General features: G+C 38.9%; 2 protein-coding genes and 1 pseudogene across 2 annotated transcripts in view; all 3 read left to right on the forward strand.

Moving 5' to 3' along the window:
• The window catches only part of znf1181 (zinc finger protein 1181), a 7,168-nt gene extending 5,645 nt beyond the window's left edge, over nucleotides 1–1,523 (forward strand). The window contains exon 2 of the mRNA XM_056447500.1: nucleotides 689–1,523. Within this exon, the coding sequence (XP_056303475.1) occupies nucleotides 689–1,326 (638 nt within the window). The 3' untranslated portion in view covers nucleotides 1,327–1,523. The remainder of the gene's footprint in view (nucleotides 1–688) is intronic.
• Nucleotides 1–13,487, forward strand: part of LOC130215687 (gastrula zinc finger protein XlCGF7.1-like) — a 359,478-nt pseudogene that overhangs the window by 330,584 nt on the left and 15,407 nt on the right.
• Nucleotides 9,282–10,740, forward strand: LOC130215644 (zinc finger protein 420-like). Its single transcript, XM_056447488.1, has one exon. It carries the CDS (start codon nucleotides 9,432–9,434, stop codon nucleotides 10,287–10,289), a length of 858 nt encoding a protein of 285 aa, XP_056303463.1. The 5' UTR covers nucleotides 9,282–9,431; the 3' UTR covers nucleotides 10,290–10,740.

Genomic DNA, 13,487 nt, shown 5'->3' on the forward strand with positions numbered 1-13,487 from the left:
ACTACTACTACTACTACACATCCACTACTTCTGACACCACTATACCAACGACGACTACTACTACTACTACTACTACTACACATCCACTACTTCTGATACCACTATGACAACGACTACTACTACTACTACACATCCACTACTTCTGACACCACTATACCAACGACTACTACTACTACTACTACTACACATCCACTACTTCTGATACCACTATACCAACGACTACTACTACTACTACTACTACTACACATCCACTACTTCTGATACCACTATACCAACGACTACTACTACTACTACTACTACTACTACTACTACTACACATCCACTACTTCTGATACCACTATACCAACGACTACTACTATTACTACTACTACTACTACTACTACAACTACACATCCACTACTTCTGATACCACTATGACAACGACTACTACTACCACTGCTACACATCCACTACTTCTGACACCACTATACCAACGACTACTACTACTACTACTACTGCTACTACTACTACACATCCACTACTTCTGATACCACTATACCAACGACTACTACTACTACTTTAACTACTACTTCAAAAACCCAAACTACAACTTGGTTCATATTTAAAAAAAATGTTATAATGGTAATGAAATGGCATGCTGTTAACATGAAATGCCTCCTAATTTTCTAAATTTTGACTTAATTTTCAGATGTGTTGGTGAAGGAAGAGAGTGAAGAACTGAGTGAAGATGAGGAGAAGCATCACGTCAAAACTCACGCAAAGACCGAACAGGTTTTTTCAGTGGAAAGAACAGCCGTAAAAGGTTTCACCTGCACTCAGTGTGGAAAGAGTTTCACCTACCAATCTGATCTAAAGCTTCACATGAGGATCCACACCGGAGAGAAACCTCACAAGTGTTCACACTGCCATAAGGTATTCAGTCATTCAGGAAACCTGAACGCGCACAAAATGATTCACACTGGAGAGAAACCGTACACATGTGCTCAGTGTGGGAAGAGTTTTACACGACAGTCACATTTATCACAACACCAGAAGATCCACACTGGGGTGAGGGAGTTTGTCTGCTTTGAGTGTCAGAAGACTTTTATTTCAGCTGGAGACTTGAGACGACACCAGATGACTCACACTGGAGAGAAAATGTACGCGTGTTCACACTGCGACAAGAGGTTCGGACAGTTACAAATACTGAAGATACATGCAAGGATTCACACTGGAGAGAAACCGTACACATGTACTCAGTGTGGGAAGAGTTTCACGCAATTATCAAACCTCAAGCGACACCTGCTGCTCCACACTGAAGGGAAAACACACGACTGTGATCAATGAGGCAAAACATTTAGGGTTTCTTCAAGTTTTATTCTCTTAGAGTTTTACAAACAACAAAACATACCTTCTTGAGAACTTTCCGGTATTCACAGACATCAGATTTCACAGTGTATATGTTCATACATTACAATCATTTGTTAATAGGTAAGCCCACATGGAATCTGCGCACGCAGAAGTCCACTGATTTTTAGCCCGTCATTGAGTCTATTTATTTAATTGTGTAAATTTATATTTATTCAGTTTATATATTATTATATTTAGTCCCTTTATTAATCCGGGGTCACCACAGCGGAATGAACCGCCAACTTATCCAGCACATATTTTACGCAGCGGATGCCCTTCCAGCTGGAACCCATCTCTAGGAAACATCCATACAAACTCATTCACACTCATCCACTACGTGAAGTTTCACAAACTAATTTCGAGAGGAGCACGTGATATGATTGACTCAGTTGGCCACTCATCTACATTCACTAGTTAGCCAGTCAGATTAACCCCAACTCACTATAAGTAGCCTAGCTTGAACTACTCTCTTATCTTCGTTTTCCGAAGAAACCCCCCATCCACCCCTTCTCCTCCTTTCTTCCTTTACCACGGGGAGCTCTCGAGAACCACCTGATCTCGTATTCCCCTCATATGCTCTATGGACCAGGCGGGAGCCCTGGGCTCACCTATCTCCGAGCTCAGGGTTCTCTCCCGGGACAGCATGCCAAACCTGATAACAGTTGTCAAGCAATATCGAAGTGTGAACTCTTGAAGGACAATTTAGCCTACCCAATTCACCTGTACCACATGTCTTTGGACTGTGGGGGAAACCGGAGCACCCGGAGGAAACCCACGAGAACGCAGGGAGAACATGCTAACTCCAGACAGAAATGCCAACTGACCCAGCCGAGGCTCAAACCAGCAACCTTCTTGCTGTGAGGCGACAGCACTACCTACTGCGTCGCCTATAGTAATATTGTCTGTCTTTTAGTAGAAGTTATATGAGAGACTTGCTTTGTTTACCAAATAAGTGGATCTAATTGGATTTGCATTGTAAACATTAAATAAAAGTTAAAAGGGTGTTATTGGTTATTTAATAAATTATTAGTTACGATACTCGCAAAATTATTCAGAATAAATCCGCGGGTTTTACTAAATTACTAAAGAAAGGGCAAAAAAAGTCAATTAGCATAATCCCGCCTATATATTACAGCTATGTAATCAGATGGCCATCAATCCAGTTAAATATTAAATGGTTTCACTCCAGTATGTTTCATAAATGCCGAAAACAGGCACTTGATGCCTAAAACATATTCAATAAGTGTGTACATATGAAAACGGCACAAATCAGAACTGAAAAGATCAGAGTCGGAACAGGTTTGGGCTGTTCACACTGTCAATACCGGAGTCACATCAGAGGGACAAATCAGATCCGGGCCACATTTGGCTGCAGTGTGAACGTATCCTAAAGCAAGTCTTTATTGTAAGCCAGAGTGCTTGCTTGTCTGTTTTCCTCTAAACTGTTGCGTTGATGATGGAAGTGTGCTTGGAGTTACCGAAGTGTTTTTAGACAGCTTAAAAATCTCAGGCACTCTTCTAATAATGTCCAGCAGGTGGCGCTTGAGATGCTTTAATGGCACAGCGTTTAATAACAGATGATTTGGTTATGATTTGTAGTCCAGTCAGTAACCTATTCATCCTGATTTATACTTCTGCATTGAGTGATCGGCGTGACCCATATCGCGTAGTCGCGCATTTATACTTCCGCGTGCTGTTTGTGTTGCTCTGCAGTAACACTTCCGAAACGCTAGCTGGCAGTGTTTATGTTCCTCTGTGTCGAGTTTCTTCACTGGTGTTTTGTTCTTTCTAAATGCTTACTTAATGTAGAAGTAGCTCAAACTAGCTCTGAGGCAGGATCCGGCGGTCGTGCAACAACTTTAATCATAAGGTAAACGCAAAACAAAACTTTCCATCTGGAGCGGGATTTGACACTTGTAAACACTCGCTCCAACGGGTTCGCTCGGCCCCGCCCATACTCATCAGTGCTACCAAGCTGACCAATCACAGAGCTTGTGAGATGTGTCATGTGATGTGTGGTTACATTTTTTGAGAGGCGCGTCGGTGATGGCCACAGCGAGGGCTATGCGACCACGCGTAGCATACGCGTACGCTTGATGCGGAAGTAAAAATCAGCCTTTACTTGTATCACTCTTTAAAAAATTTGTGAATATAAATTATGGTAACCAACCAGTAATATTAACTACTACTTGTAATATTTAACTACTACTGTTGTTCAGTCATTGGTCAATGTATTCCTCCCGCCCCTCCTGATTTGACAGATGGGTAAAAAAGGAAAATGACTGGGTTAAATGGCAATGATTATTAATTATTATAATAATAGTTCTTAGAAAGGAAATCAGAATCTGCAATAATCGGTATCAGCAGGAATAAAATCAGAAATCGAATTTGGAAATTCTTTGTTTGATATGAAAATATATTGCCTGTAATTATGTAAACGTCTTAAGCTGTCTGTCTTTTATTTAGTTGTTTTAAAACATGTACAAACTGTGCCTGTTCAAGAAAGAGAAGCTTTAAACTTTACACTTACGCTTGGGTTTTGGCCAAGGGTGTTGCTAAACCTCATTTACTAGGGTACGTGCCAGAGTAAATGCTTTGAGTTACAGTTTACTATATATGTAAGTCTAATTAAAATACAGCTCTCTAGAATGGTCATATATTGGAAGATCTTAGCATACCACCCCAGTTGTATCATTGGATTGATTTTGTTACTTATATAGAATAATAATTAGCTAATGTCTAGCAACACCCCTGGTTTTGGCCATTCCCATGCTAGTTTTTGCATGTTCACTGTTCAAGACAGTGAATGTTTACACTTTTTCAAGAGAAACTATGATTTATTTGAACTTGCTCTTTATTATTTATGCCTGAGTTTCCCAACCTTGTTCCTGAAGGCACACCAACAGTACACATTTTCATTCTCTCCCTAATCAAACACACCTGAAACAACTCATCAGAACATTGGAAGAGACTCCAAAACCTGAAGTTAATGGGTCAGATGAGGGAGACATACAAAACATGAGCTGTTGGTGTGACTCCAGGAACAGGGTTGGGAAACACTGATTTATGGTAATTAACAACTACATCAGAGGTGTCCAAACTCGGTCCTGGAGGGCCGGTGTCTTGCAGAGTTTAGCTCCAACTTGCCTGGATGTTTCTAGAAAGCCTAGTAAGGGCTTGATTAGCTAGCCCAGGTGTGTCTGATTGGGGTTGGAACCAGTGGTGTAGTCCTAAAAAAAAAAGGTGGTGTACTATTACAACCGACCCAAATTTTAAATGAAAGTAGGCAAAGAAACGACGAAAGTCAATGTTTCTTTGATTTACTAGCTATATATATATATATATACACATGGAAAGACGGCTTTTTAACGTACTTTCTTTATTGGCTTATTACTTTACATTTAATAGGTTCCTTTAAACATCAATCAGCCATTATTTTTGTTTGTCACATTCGTGCATGCTTGTTTTAAACCAAACTATTAGGAGTCTGTCTTCTGTTGTCGCTATTATATACTAGTAGTTACCCTTTTATATTGCATATTGTTACGCGATTTATGAGTAGCCTTTGCCTCATCGTTTTCAGTGTTATATATATAGTGTCGTTCCCTGTATCAGTAGGCATGATTAAGACAAATGTGAAATACTGTTTTACAGGGGCGATTTTAGGATTTTGATTTTAGGGCAGATCTGGAACATTTCCATTTGGGGTAAACAAAGAAAAATGTACACGTATACATTAAGTAAGAATTTAAAATAATACACTAAAATTAGAGAGGTTTAATCAGGAAAAATAAGTGAGTATACCGAGGGTATGTACAATTATTGATCCTCAGAAGTGGTGATACCCAAACAGCTCATGGAAAACAGTAGGCATACTGAGCATACGTGCATATAGCACGGCCTACACCACTGCTTGGAACTAAACATTGCAGGATATCGGCCCTCCAGGACGACTTTGGGCACCCCTGAACTATACACTACATTTTGTTTGTTCGATTGAAACAGCATTATTTTTTATTCGTCCAGCAGTCATTTTATATACTGTTTTTAATTTATTTTGTTAAATATTTTGTATCTTGATTGTAGTTACTTCCGGCAAAGATCAACTAGTTATGACTGACAGCCATTAAGTATTAACATGCTTTTTGATTGTGTAAATGTTCGAGTGCCAAGGAAAAACTACTTCACCTCACACATGATTGAGTAGGATGGCTTTTTTGTCTACATCTAGCGATTGTTTTGATTTGCTGGCGGTATTTAATTTGCCGTTTTTGTTTATTTATTTATTTATTTATTTTTATTATTCTTTTATTATTTCAAGAAACTATAATACAACTTAGAATACAGTAAAAGAGAACAGTTCTTTTACACAGTAATCACATTAGATACACAAGATAAAGAGCAAAACTAAAATACAATACAAAAAAATGAACAAATAAAATTAAATAAATACAATAAAAAAGAAAATAACTATTCAAGTAGCATGAAAGATCTCATCACATTTACTCAAGAAAGAAGCACATTTCTTATATTCAATTAATCTGAGAGTTTAAATTAAATGTTCTGTTTCAAATAGGAAGTCTATAAAGATTAGATTTTTTTAAGGAACCTCTGTTTGTGAAAGTCAAATTTCCCAGCAAGTATAAGAAAGTTCACAGTGGCTTCTAACGACTTGTTTTGGTTTCAAAATAACAGATTACGTCCTTAAGGTGCAAATCACCACTCATATTAACCTTGGAAAAGCAAAATGAGCTTAAATCATTCTAAAACAGTGATGATACATCGCATGATAAAAAAAAAACAAGTGGCAAATATCTTACTTATTCTTACAAAATGTGCACATCAGTAACATCACAATATTTGGATAAAAGTGCAATACATGGGTAAATATTGTGCAAATTTCATTAGCAATACAGAATTTATATGGTAATAATCATGTTTTCCTCCATTGAATATTAACAATTATAAAACCCCCAAAAACTTTCCCCTAAGAGTAATTGACAGATGTGACTGAATGAATTTATTATTGCATTCTTTACTAAGAATAGGTTTTCCTCCTAGGCATAGCTGTGACAGTTGTTTGTAACCTGCCTCATAACTAAGAGCTGCTTTCATCAGACATAGTAATCCACTGGGTATCCTTTATAATTGACTTAAATTCCATATAGCGAATAGGGAATTGATTAATATTTATAAAACTCTGATAAGTTAAAAGATCCCCGTTACTATTGAAAACATCAGAAATAAATATAATGTTTTTGTTATAGCATTTATCCCAGAAAAAATATTATTATTTATTTATCTTAAATGGCTGCGTTATTCCATAAAATGGTTCTGTGGGGTGAGAAATTGTGGCTGTCAGTCAGTTTCCAGGCTAATAGAGCTTGTTGATGGAATTTTGCTAATTTACTAGGTAATTTAACCATTTTCGTTAAAAAAGAAAGACCACCAATCCGTTTTTGTTGATCTTCCGTTGTTCCCGCCTCGCCGTGACGACGTCATCACTGACGCGTTCATTCAGCGTCGAGTCTTCAGAGCTGAGGTGAGTCGTTGACGCTTTTTCTCGTGTTTACACAACAATAAAACACACTTTACAGTTTATTAAAGCGACAATCTGCGACTAGTTTCTGCATTGAGTTCACCTCTATCTGTGTGTCTGCTGACCAAAACAATACAGCAGGCAGAGAGGAGCTCTGAGAGGACAATATGAGTGAAGTGTTTGGGTTTTCTGTATTTGTAATGTCGTCAAGTATGACCTGTTAAGGACAATAATGGGAATTATATTGAGACAGACGTGAAGTTTTAAACATGAAAAACACTCTAATAGTTTGTGGTGCTCTTTAATTTGTTGATTTCTCAGTTACTGTACATAGATGTGCTACTGCTAGAAATCTAAAGACTTTATTATATGAATACTGCCATGATCATGTCAGTATTCATATAATAAAGCCATTAGTTTAGTAAGTATTAATGTATTAATTATTAACTACATGTCTTTTTATTTATTTAAAATAATAAATTCATAGTGCAAACACTTGGTATGAAGTAAGCTGAACTGCAGATCCTGAATGGCTGGTTAATGAGTGTTTACAGTCTGAGGCTCATCAATATGGCAATACTTTGTTTTTAATTCATTCATTACGCTGATGTCCTCAGATCTACACATTTCCATATCAAGTTATTTTATTGCTGTTACCAGACTTGATCAAATTACATAATCACATCGTATCAAGATATAACATTATATTTATTTCCTCAATCAGTGTAAATGAATCAGATTTCTCTTGTTTCTTCTCCTGAAGCTCTGCTGCCATCAGTGAAAGACAAAGACAGAGTTTATTGAAGGACAGTGAGAAGATGAGTGATCCAGAACCCTGCAGAATTAAACAGGAAGAGACTGAAGAACTAATAGGTTTGTGTTTATTCATTACTCTTCAATAATGAGGCTGAAGAACACTGGGGATGTTAATATTTAGGCACTTCATCAGTTTTATTCATTTTTTATTTTAGCTTTGTGTTTAGAATATGGGACTTGCCTAAATTAACATTAAAGCTCAAACACTGTTTTTTTAAAATTAACATTAAATCGTAAAAGGGCGATTCGGTGGCTTAGTGGTTAGCACTGTCGCCTCACAGCAAGAAGGTCACTGGTTCGAGTCCTGGCTGAACCAGTTGGCGTTTCTGTATGGAGTTAAACTAAACTATTGTGTTGATGATGGAAGTGTGCTTGGACTCTGAAAATGCAATATTAGTGTGGGCCGTCGTGAAGGGGGAATATTCACGCCTGGGCTCAGTTCAAGGTAAAGGTGCCTAGTGTGAGTACAGCCTTAAAGGTTCAAGACACCCTGGAGTACTGTTTTTGAGATTTTATCAGATTTGTGTGTGCTGAGTGTCAGCTAAGACAGCGTTAGCACCTGTCAGCATTAATTGTGGGGAAAACTGGATAATTTGGAGCTTTTGTCGGCTAATTTAATCTTTCGGGTTTAAAATAATTGTTGGGGCGGGATCAAAATCGGTGACGTATCGCGAATCTGCTAGTGGAGTGATGAGACATCGGTTTCTCATTATTCATAGCGGTCTTCTTATCCTATGAGAAGCTCCTCCTTCTTAATTAATCATGACAGCACATTCTTTCCGAAGGCAAGGCAAACCTGCCAAGCTGTGAGACCCAATAACTGGGTGAGACAACGGGTCATGCCATGGGTCATATTTCTATGATCCACAGGGTTTGTTGCGTGTTTTCCCCCGAGATGCTGTCAGGGTCGATACAGCAAAGCTGTTGGTTTGCAGCAAGCATTTTTGTCGGGAGAGCTGTACGAGAATTGGAGAATGGCGGACTTTGTCTTTTATAAGTTGAGCTCGTTTATATTCAGACACATCACCAATAACTGTGCTGCTGTCTTTAGCACTGTTTAAAATCCTCCAGATTACCGGCAGCTCTAATGGTTGGAATAGACAGGGTAAAAGACCTGCTGCACTGCTGTCCACTGCGTCTGCATTCAGACCCGGGGATTCAGGAGAGAAATTTATAGTGTTTATATGAACACTATTATCTTTATGATGATATAACAAATTGTGGTTATGTGTATATGAAATAACGAATAACAAATGTAGCAGGACATTAAATTACTGTTTATTTCTTTGCATTTTAACTTTATAAACTATAAAATCCAGAGTCTCCTCATGGTTTGTCTCATTTTGTGAGCCAACTGACAACAGTTGTTTGCTCTCCTCTTTTCCCTTGTGTCAGCCACGCCTACTCCTCACTCTGCCCACAGAGCTCCACGCCCATCATGGAGCATTATTTGAAAACATTCTGAGGTAGATTTGAACCGAAAGAGGGGGGTTTCATGGCCCTATGTAACCTATTTACTTTATTTTCAGATGTGATTGTGAAGGAGGAGAGTGAAGAACTGAGTGAAGATGAGGAGAAACATCATGTCAAAAGTGAAAGTGAAACTCAATTAAAGACTGAAGATTTATTAAAAACAACAACAGCTGAAAATGGTTTCAACGCCTGCAAATACACTCTCAACCTTCACATGGGGATCCACACTGGGGAGAAACCACACAAATGTGATCAGTGCAACAAAACGTTTTTGAGGCCTTCAGAGCTGACCAATCATCTCCGAGTTCATACAAAGGAGAGGCCGTATTCATGCTCTGAGTGTGGAAAGAGTTTTACACGACAGTCAGTTTTAAGCAGACATCAGAAGATCCACACTGGTGTGAAAGAGTTTGTGTGCTTTGCATGTAAGAAGACTTTTATTAGAGCTCCAGAATTGAAACAGCACCAGAGGATTCACACCGGAGAGAAACCGTACGTGTGTTCACACTGCAACAAGAGATTCAGTCGGATGCAACTATTGAAAGCGCATCAGATGATTCACACAGGAGAGAAACCGTACACGTGTATTCACTGTGGGAGGAGCTTCAGACACTCAACATCCCTTAATCGACACATGCTGATCCACACTGGAGAGAAAACACACCAATGTGATCAGTGCAGCAAGACATTTTTAAGACCTTTAGATCTGAAGATCCATCTTAGAGTTCACACAAAGGAGAAGAACTATTTGTGTACCTTGTGTGGAAAGAGTTTTACAACGCAGTCAAATTTAAGACAACATCAGAAGATCCACGCTGGTCTGAGAGAGTTTGCCTGCTTTGACTGTAAGAAGACTTTTATTTCATCTAAAGACTTGAAACACCACCAGAGGATTCATACTGGAGAGAGACCTTTCGTGTGTTCACACTGCGGCAAAACATTCAGATATTCAGGACACCTGAAAGCGCATGAGCGGATTCACACTAGAGAGAAACCGTACTCTTGTACTCAGTGTTGGAAGGGTTTCAGGCGATCAACACACCTTAATAAACACATGAAGATTCACAGCTAATCACATTCTGTTGGACAATTGCTAGGGTGCTGTAACTGGCTGTTAGGGTGTGGCTAGAAAGTTATAAGGTCATCAATGATTGGCTGCTCTCAACACTGGGCTCTATTTTGACGATCTAGGTACAAAGTCTAAAGCACATGGCGCAAAAGCAATAAGGGCATGTCCGAATGCACTTTTGCTATTTTAAGGATGGATAAATACGCTCTGCACCCTGGCGCATGGTCTAACAGAGCTGTGCTTATTCTCTTAAAGAGTTCTGGGTGTGTTTTGAGCATAACGTGCATTAAACCAATCAGAGTCTCATCTCTCTTTCCCTTTAAGAGTCAGTTGTGTCGCGCCATGGTGCATTTGCTATATACATGGCGACTTTGTATAAAAACTGAACACTTCACAAGCGACAAAACAGTCAAACAGAGCATCTGCAGCACGGGAATAAAGCCTCTTCCATTTAGCCTCTTTACTTTCTTTTTACTTTACTTTTACTCTTCACTTTACTCCTTTACTTTGGTGGAGTAAGGAAACGATGTTGTACACTTTACTGAAGACATTCATTAGCCTACATATTTAATTTCATTTGTTAAGCACAAAGATTTGTGCCAAAACTATTTAAAAATTTATTTCTAATTTCCAGCAAAGGAATAAATGAACAATAATAATGGAAGTGTGGTCAAAAAAATGAGTTATATCGAAACACACTTCCTGTTCTTATATCCCATATGGTGATGTCTCTTAAACCTGACAGGTGGAGAAATCTAAACTGGTTTTTGTTAAAACAAATATAAGTATGCATGTAACAAACTCTACTACTAATACTAACATTATACAAATGCAAATTGTCATGACTAAACTACAACAGAGTCGGATTCCAAAGCCTCCAGAGGTGGAGAAGGCATGGAGGTAGTGTTTTTTATATTTATGTAGAAAATAATAATTTGCATAAACATTTTAATCCTTTAATTGTCTTCATCTGTACAGATATTTGTGTATTTCTATTAGTGGTGGGCCGTTATCGGCGTTAACGCAAGACTCTTATAAGGTGCTTAAAAAACTATTGCCGTTAATCTATTCTCAAAGTTGGGTCTATCTTGGGTCCGTGTGTGGATCTTGTCAGAAAAATATGGCGAAAAGTCCTACATGATGGTAATAGTTTGATTGCAGTGTTTACTTCAATAATGCCACTACTATCTGCACACTCCACATGTCTTAATTCCATTTCTGTTTAGCTCAGTCATGACTGTAGTCAGATTAAGGTCATCAGAAATCGCTGTTTGGAGCTTATGTAGGCCTACAGATCAATATTCATGTCTAACTGTAATAAACAGTTAGTAAACACAAGTACATCTTATTGAACATCATTTATTTTCATCAGCATTTATCGTAGTAGAACAGTTTCTCAAGCAGTTTGTGATGCATTTTGGAAACAGGAGATGAGCCCCTGCTCTAATGCGCCACCTGGCTTGAGAAACCCGTTCTCAAAGACTTCCTTTTAGTCATTATTTGGGTAGCACACATATTCTGAATGCCTTCGGCCGAATTCAAATGAGCCATTTTAATCTAGATTAATTCCAAGATTACAGATTAATCTAGAGTTTAAAAAATAATAGATGACCACCTATAATTTCTATACAGTCTGTGTGTAATAAGTAATGTGTACGAGTGTTTTGGACCCACATAGGTGCATAACTAACACAATCTTTAAATTACACTCTGTGCTATTGACTTCAGAGCACCTTTTAGTTAGTCAATGGCACAGTTTTGTTCCAAACCCAAATAAACACAGCTGATCAAACTGATTGAGCTCTTCAGGCTTGTTCGTAACCTACAGGTAAGTATGTTGGAGTTTGGTTGGAACTAAACTGTGCAGGGTTTGATGCCTGTGTTTTAAATTGACTAGAGTTTTCAATAATATGTTACTGCCATTTAGGGCTTAATTTGTGCCGGAACATGCCGGATCCGGTACTTTATTTTACCGATCCCCCTCCTCAACCGCCCTCCTCCCCTGTCCGCTGTTCACTTTTACTTTCTTACACGACTCCCCCACCCTTGTGCGCGACACCTCTCCATCCTCGGATAACTTGTTGGATCCATTACCACAATCTGTTCCGGGACCTCGCAATTCACAAATTAAGCACTGCTGCCATCGTTCGCAAATCATAGTAACCAAATCATCACATGTGTTTGGACTGTGGGGGAACCCGGAGCACCCAGTGGAAACCCACACCAACATGGGGAGAACATGCAAACTCCACACAGAAATGCCAACTGATCCAGTTGGGACTCAAAACAGCGACCTTATTGCTAACCATTGAGCCACCGTGCCACCAATTAAGAAATAAATAAATAACCAGAAATTCGGGGCTGGTTTATGCGTAATTACAAAATAAAAGCACATCAAATCTCATAGACAGCACTGTTTGTCCTGTATATACAAATGTATAAAAACAATCATTGATTTTACAGGTGGGGTGATACGGTGGTGCAGTGGGTAGCACGATCGCCTCACAGAAAGACGGTAGCTGGTTCGAGCCTCGGCTGGGTTAGTTGGCATTTCTAGGTGGCGTTGTAGGTTCTCCCCGTGTTGGCGTGGGTTTCCTCCGAGTGCTACGATTTCCCCCACAAGTCCAAACACATGCGCAATAGGTGAATTGAGTAGGCTAAATTGTCAGTAGTTTATGTGTGTGAAGGAGTGTGCATGGATGTTTCCCAGTGATGGGTTGCAGCTGGAAGGCCATCCGCTGCGTAAATCATGTGCTGGATAAGTTGGCGGTTCATTCCACTGTGCCGATCCCCAGATTAATAAAGGGACTTAGCTGAAAAGAAAATGAATGAATGATTTTACAGGTCAATTTCACCTTAAATTTATAGTATACATTCTCACTGTGTAAATTAAACCTTTTTCATGGACATCTGAAAAAATTCAAACCCACCCCTCACAGTAATGAAAAATATTTATTACTGTTGTACAGTGTCACACAAAAATTATGCTTTATTGATGAAGTATCCGCAGCTGTATCCCTACTAGACTTTACCACAGTATATTTATGCGCGTTTTTGTTGATCCGCCGTTGCGACCGTGATGACGTCAGCACTGACGCGTTCATTCAGCGTCGAGCCTTCAGAGCTGAGGTGAGTCGTTGACGCTTTTTCTCGTGTTTACACAACAATAACACACACTTTACAGTTTATTAAAGCGACAAT

Source organism: Danio aesculapii, chromosome 22, assembly GCF_903798145.1.
Source record: "Danio aesculapii chromosome 22, fDanAes4.1, whole genome shotgun sequence".
NCBI lineage: Eukaryota > Metazoa > Chordata > Actinopteri > Cypriniformes > Danionidae > Danio > Danio aesculapii.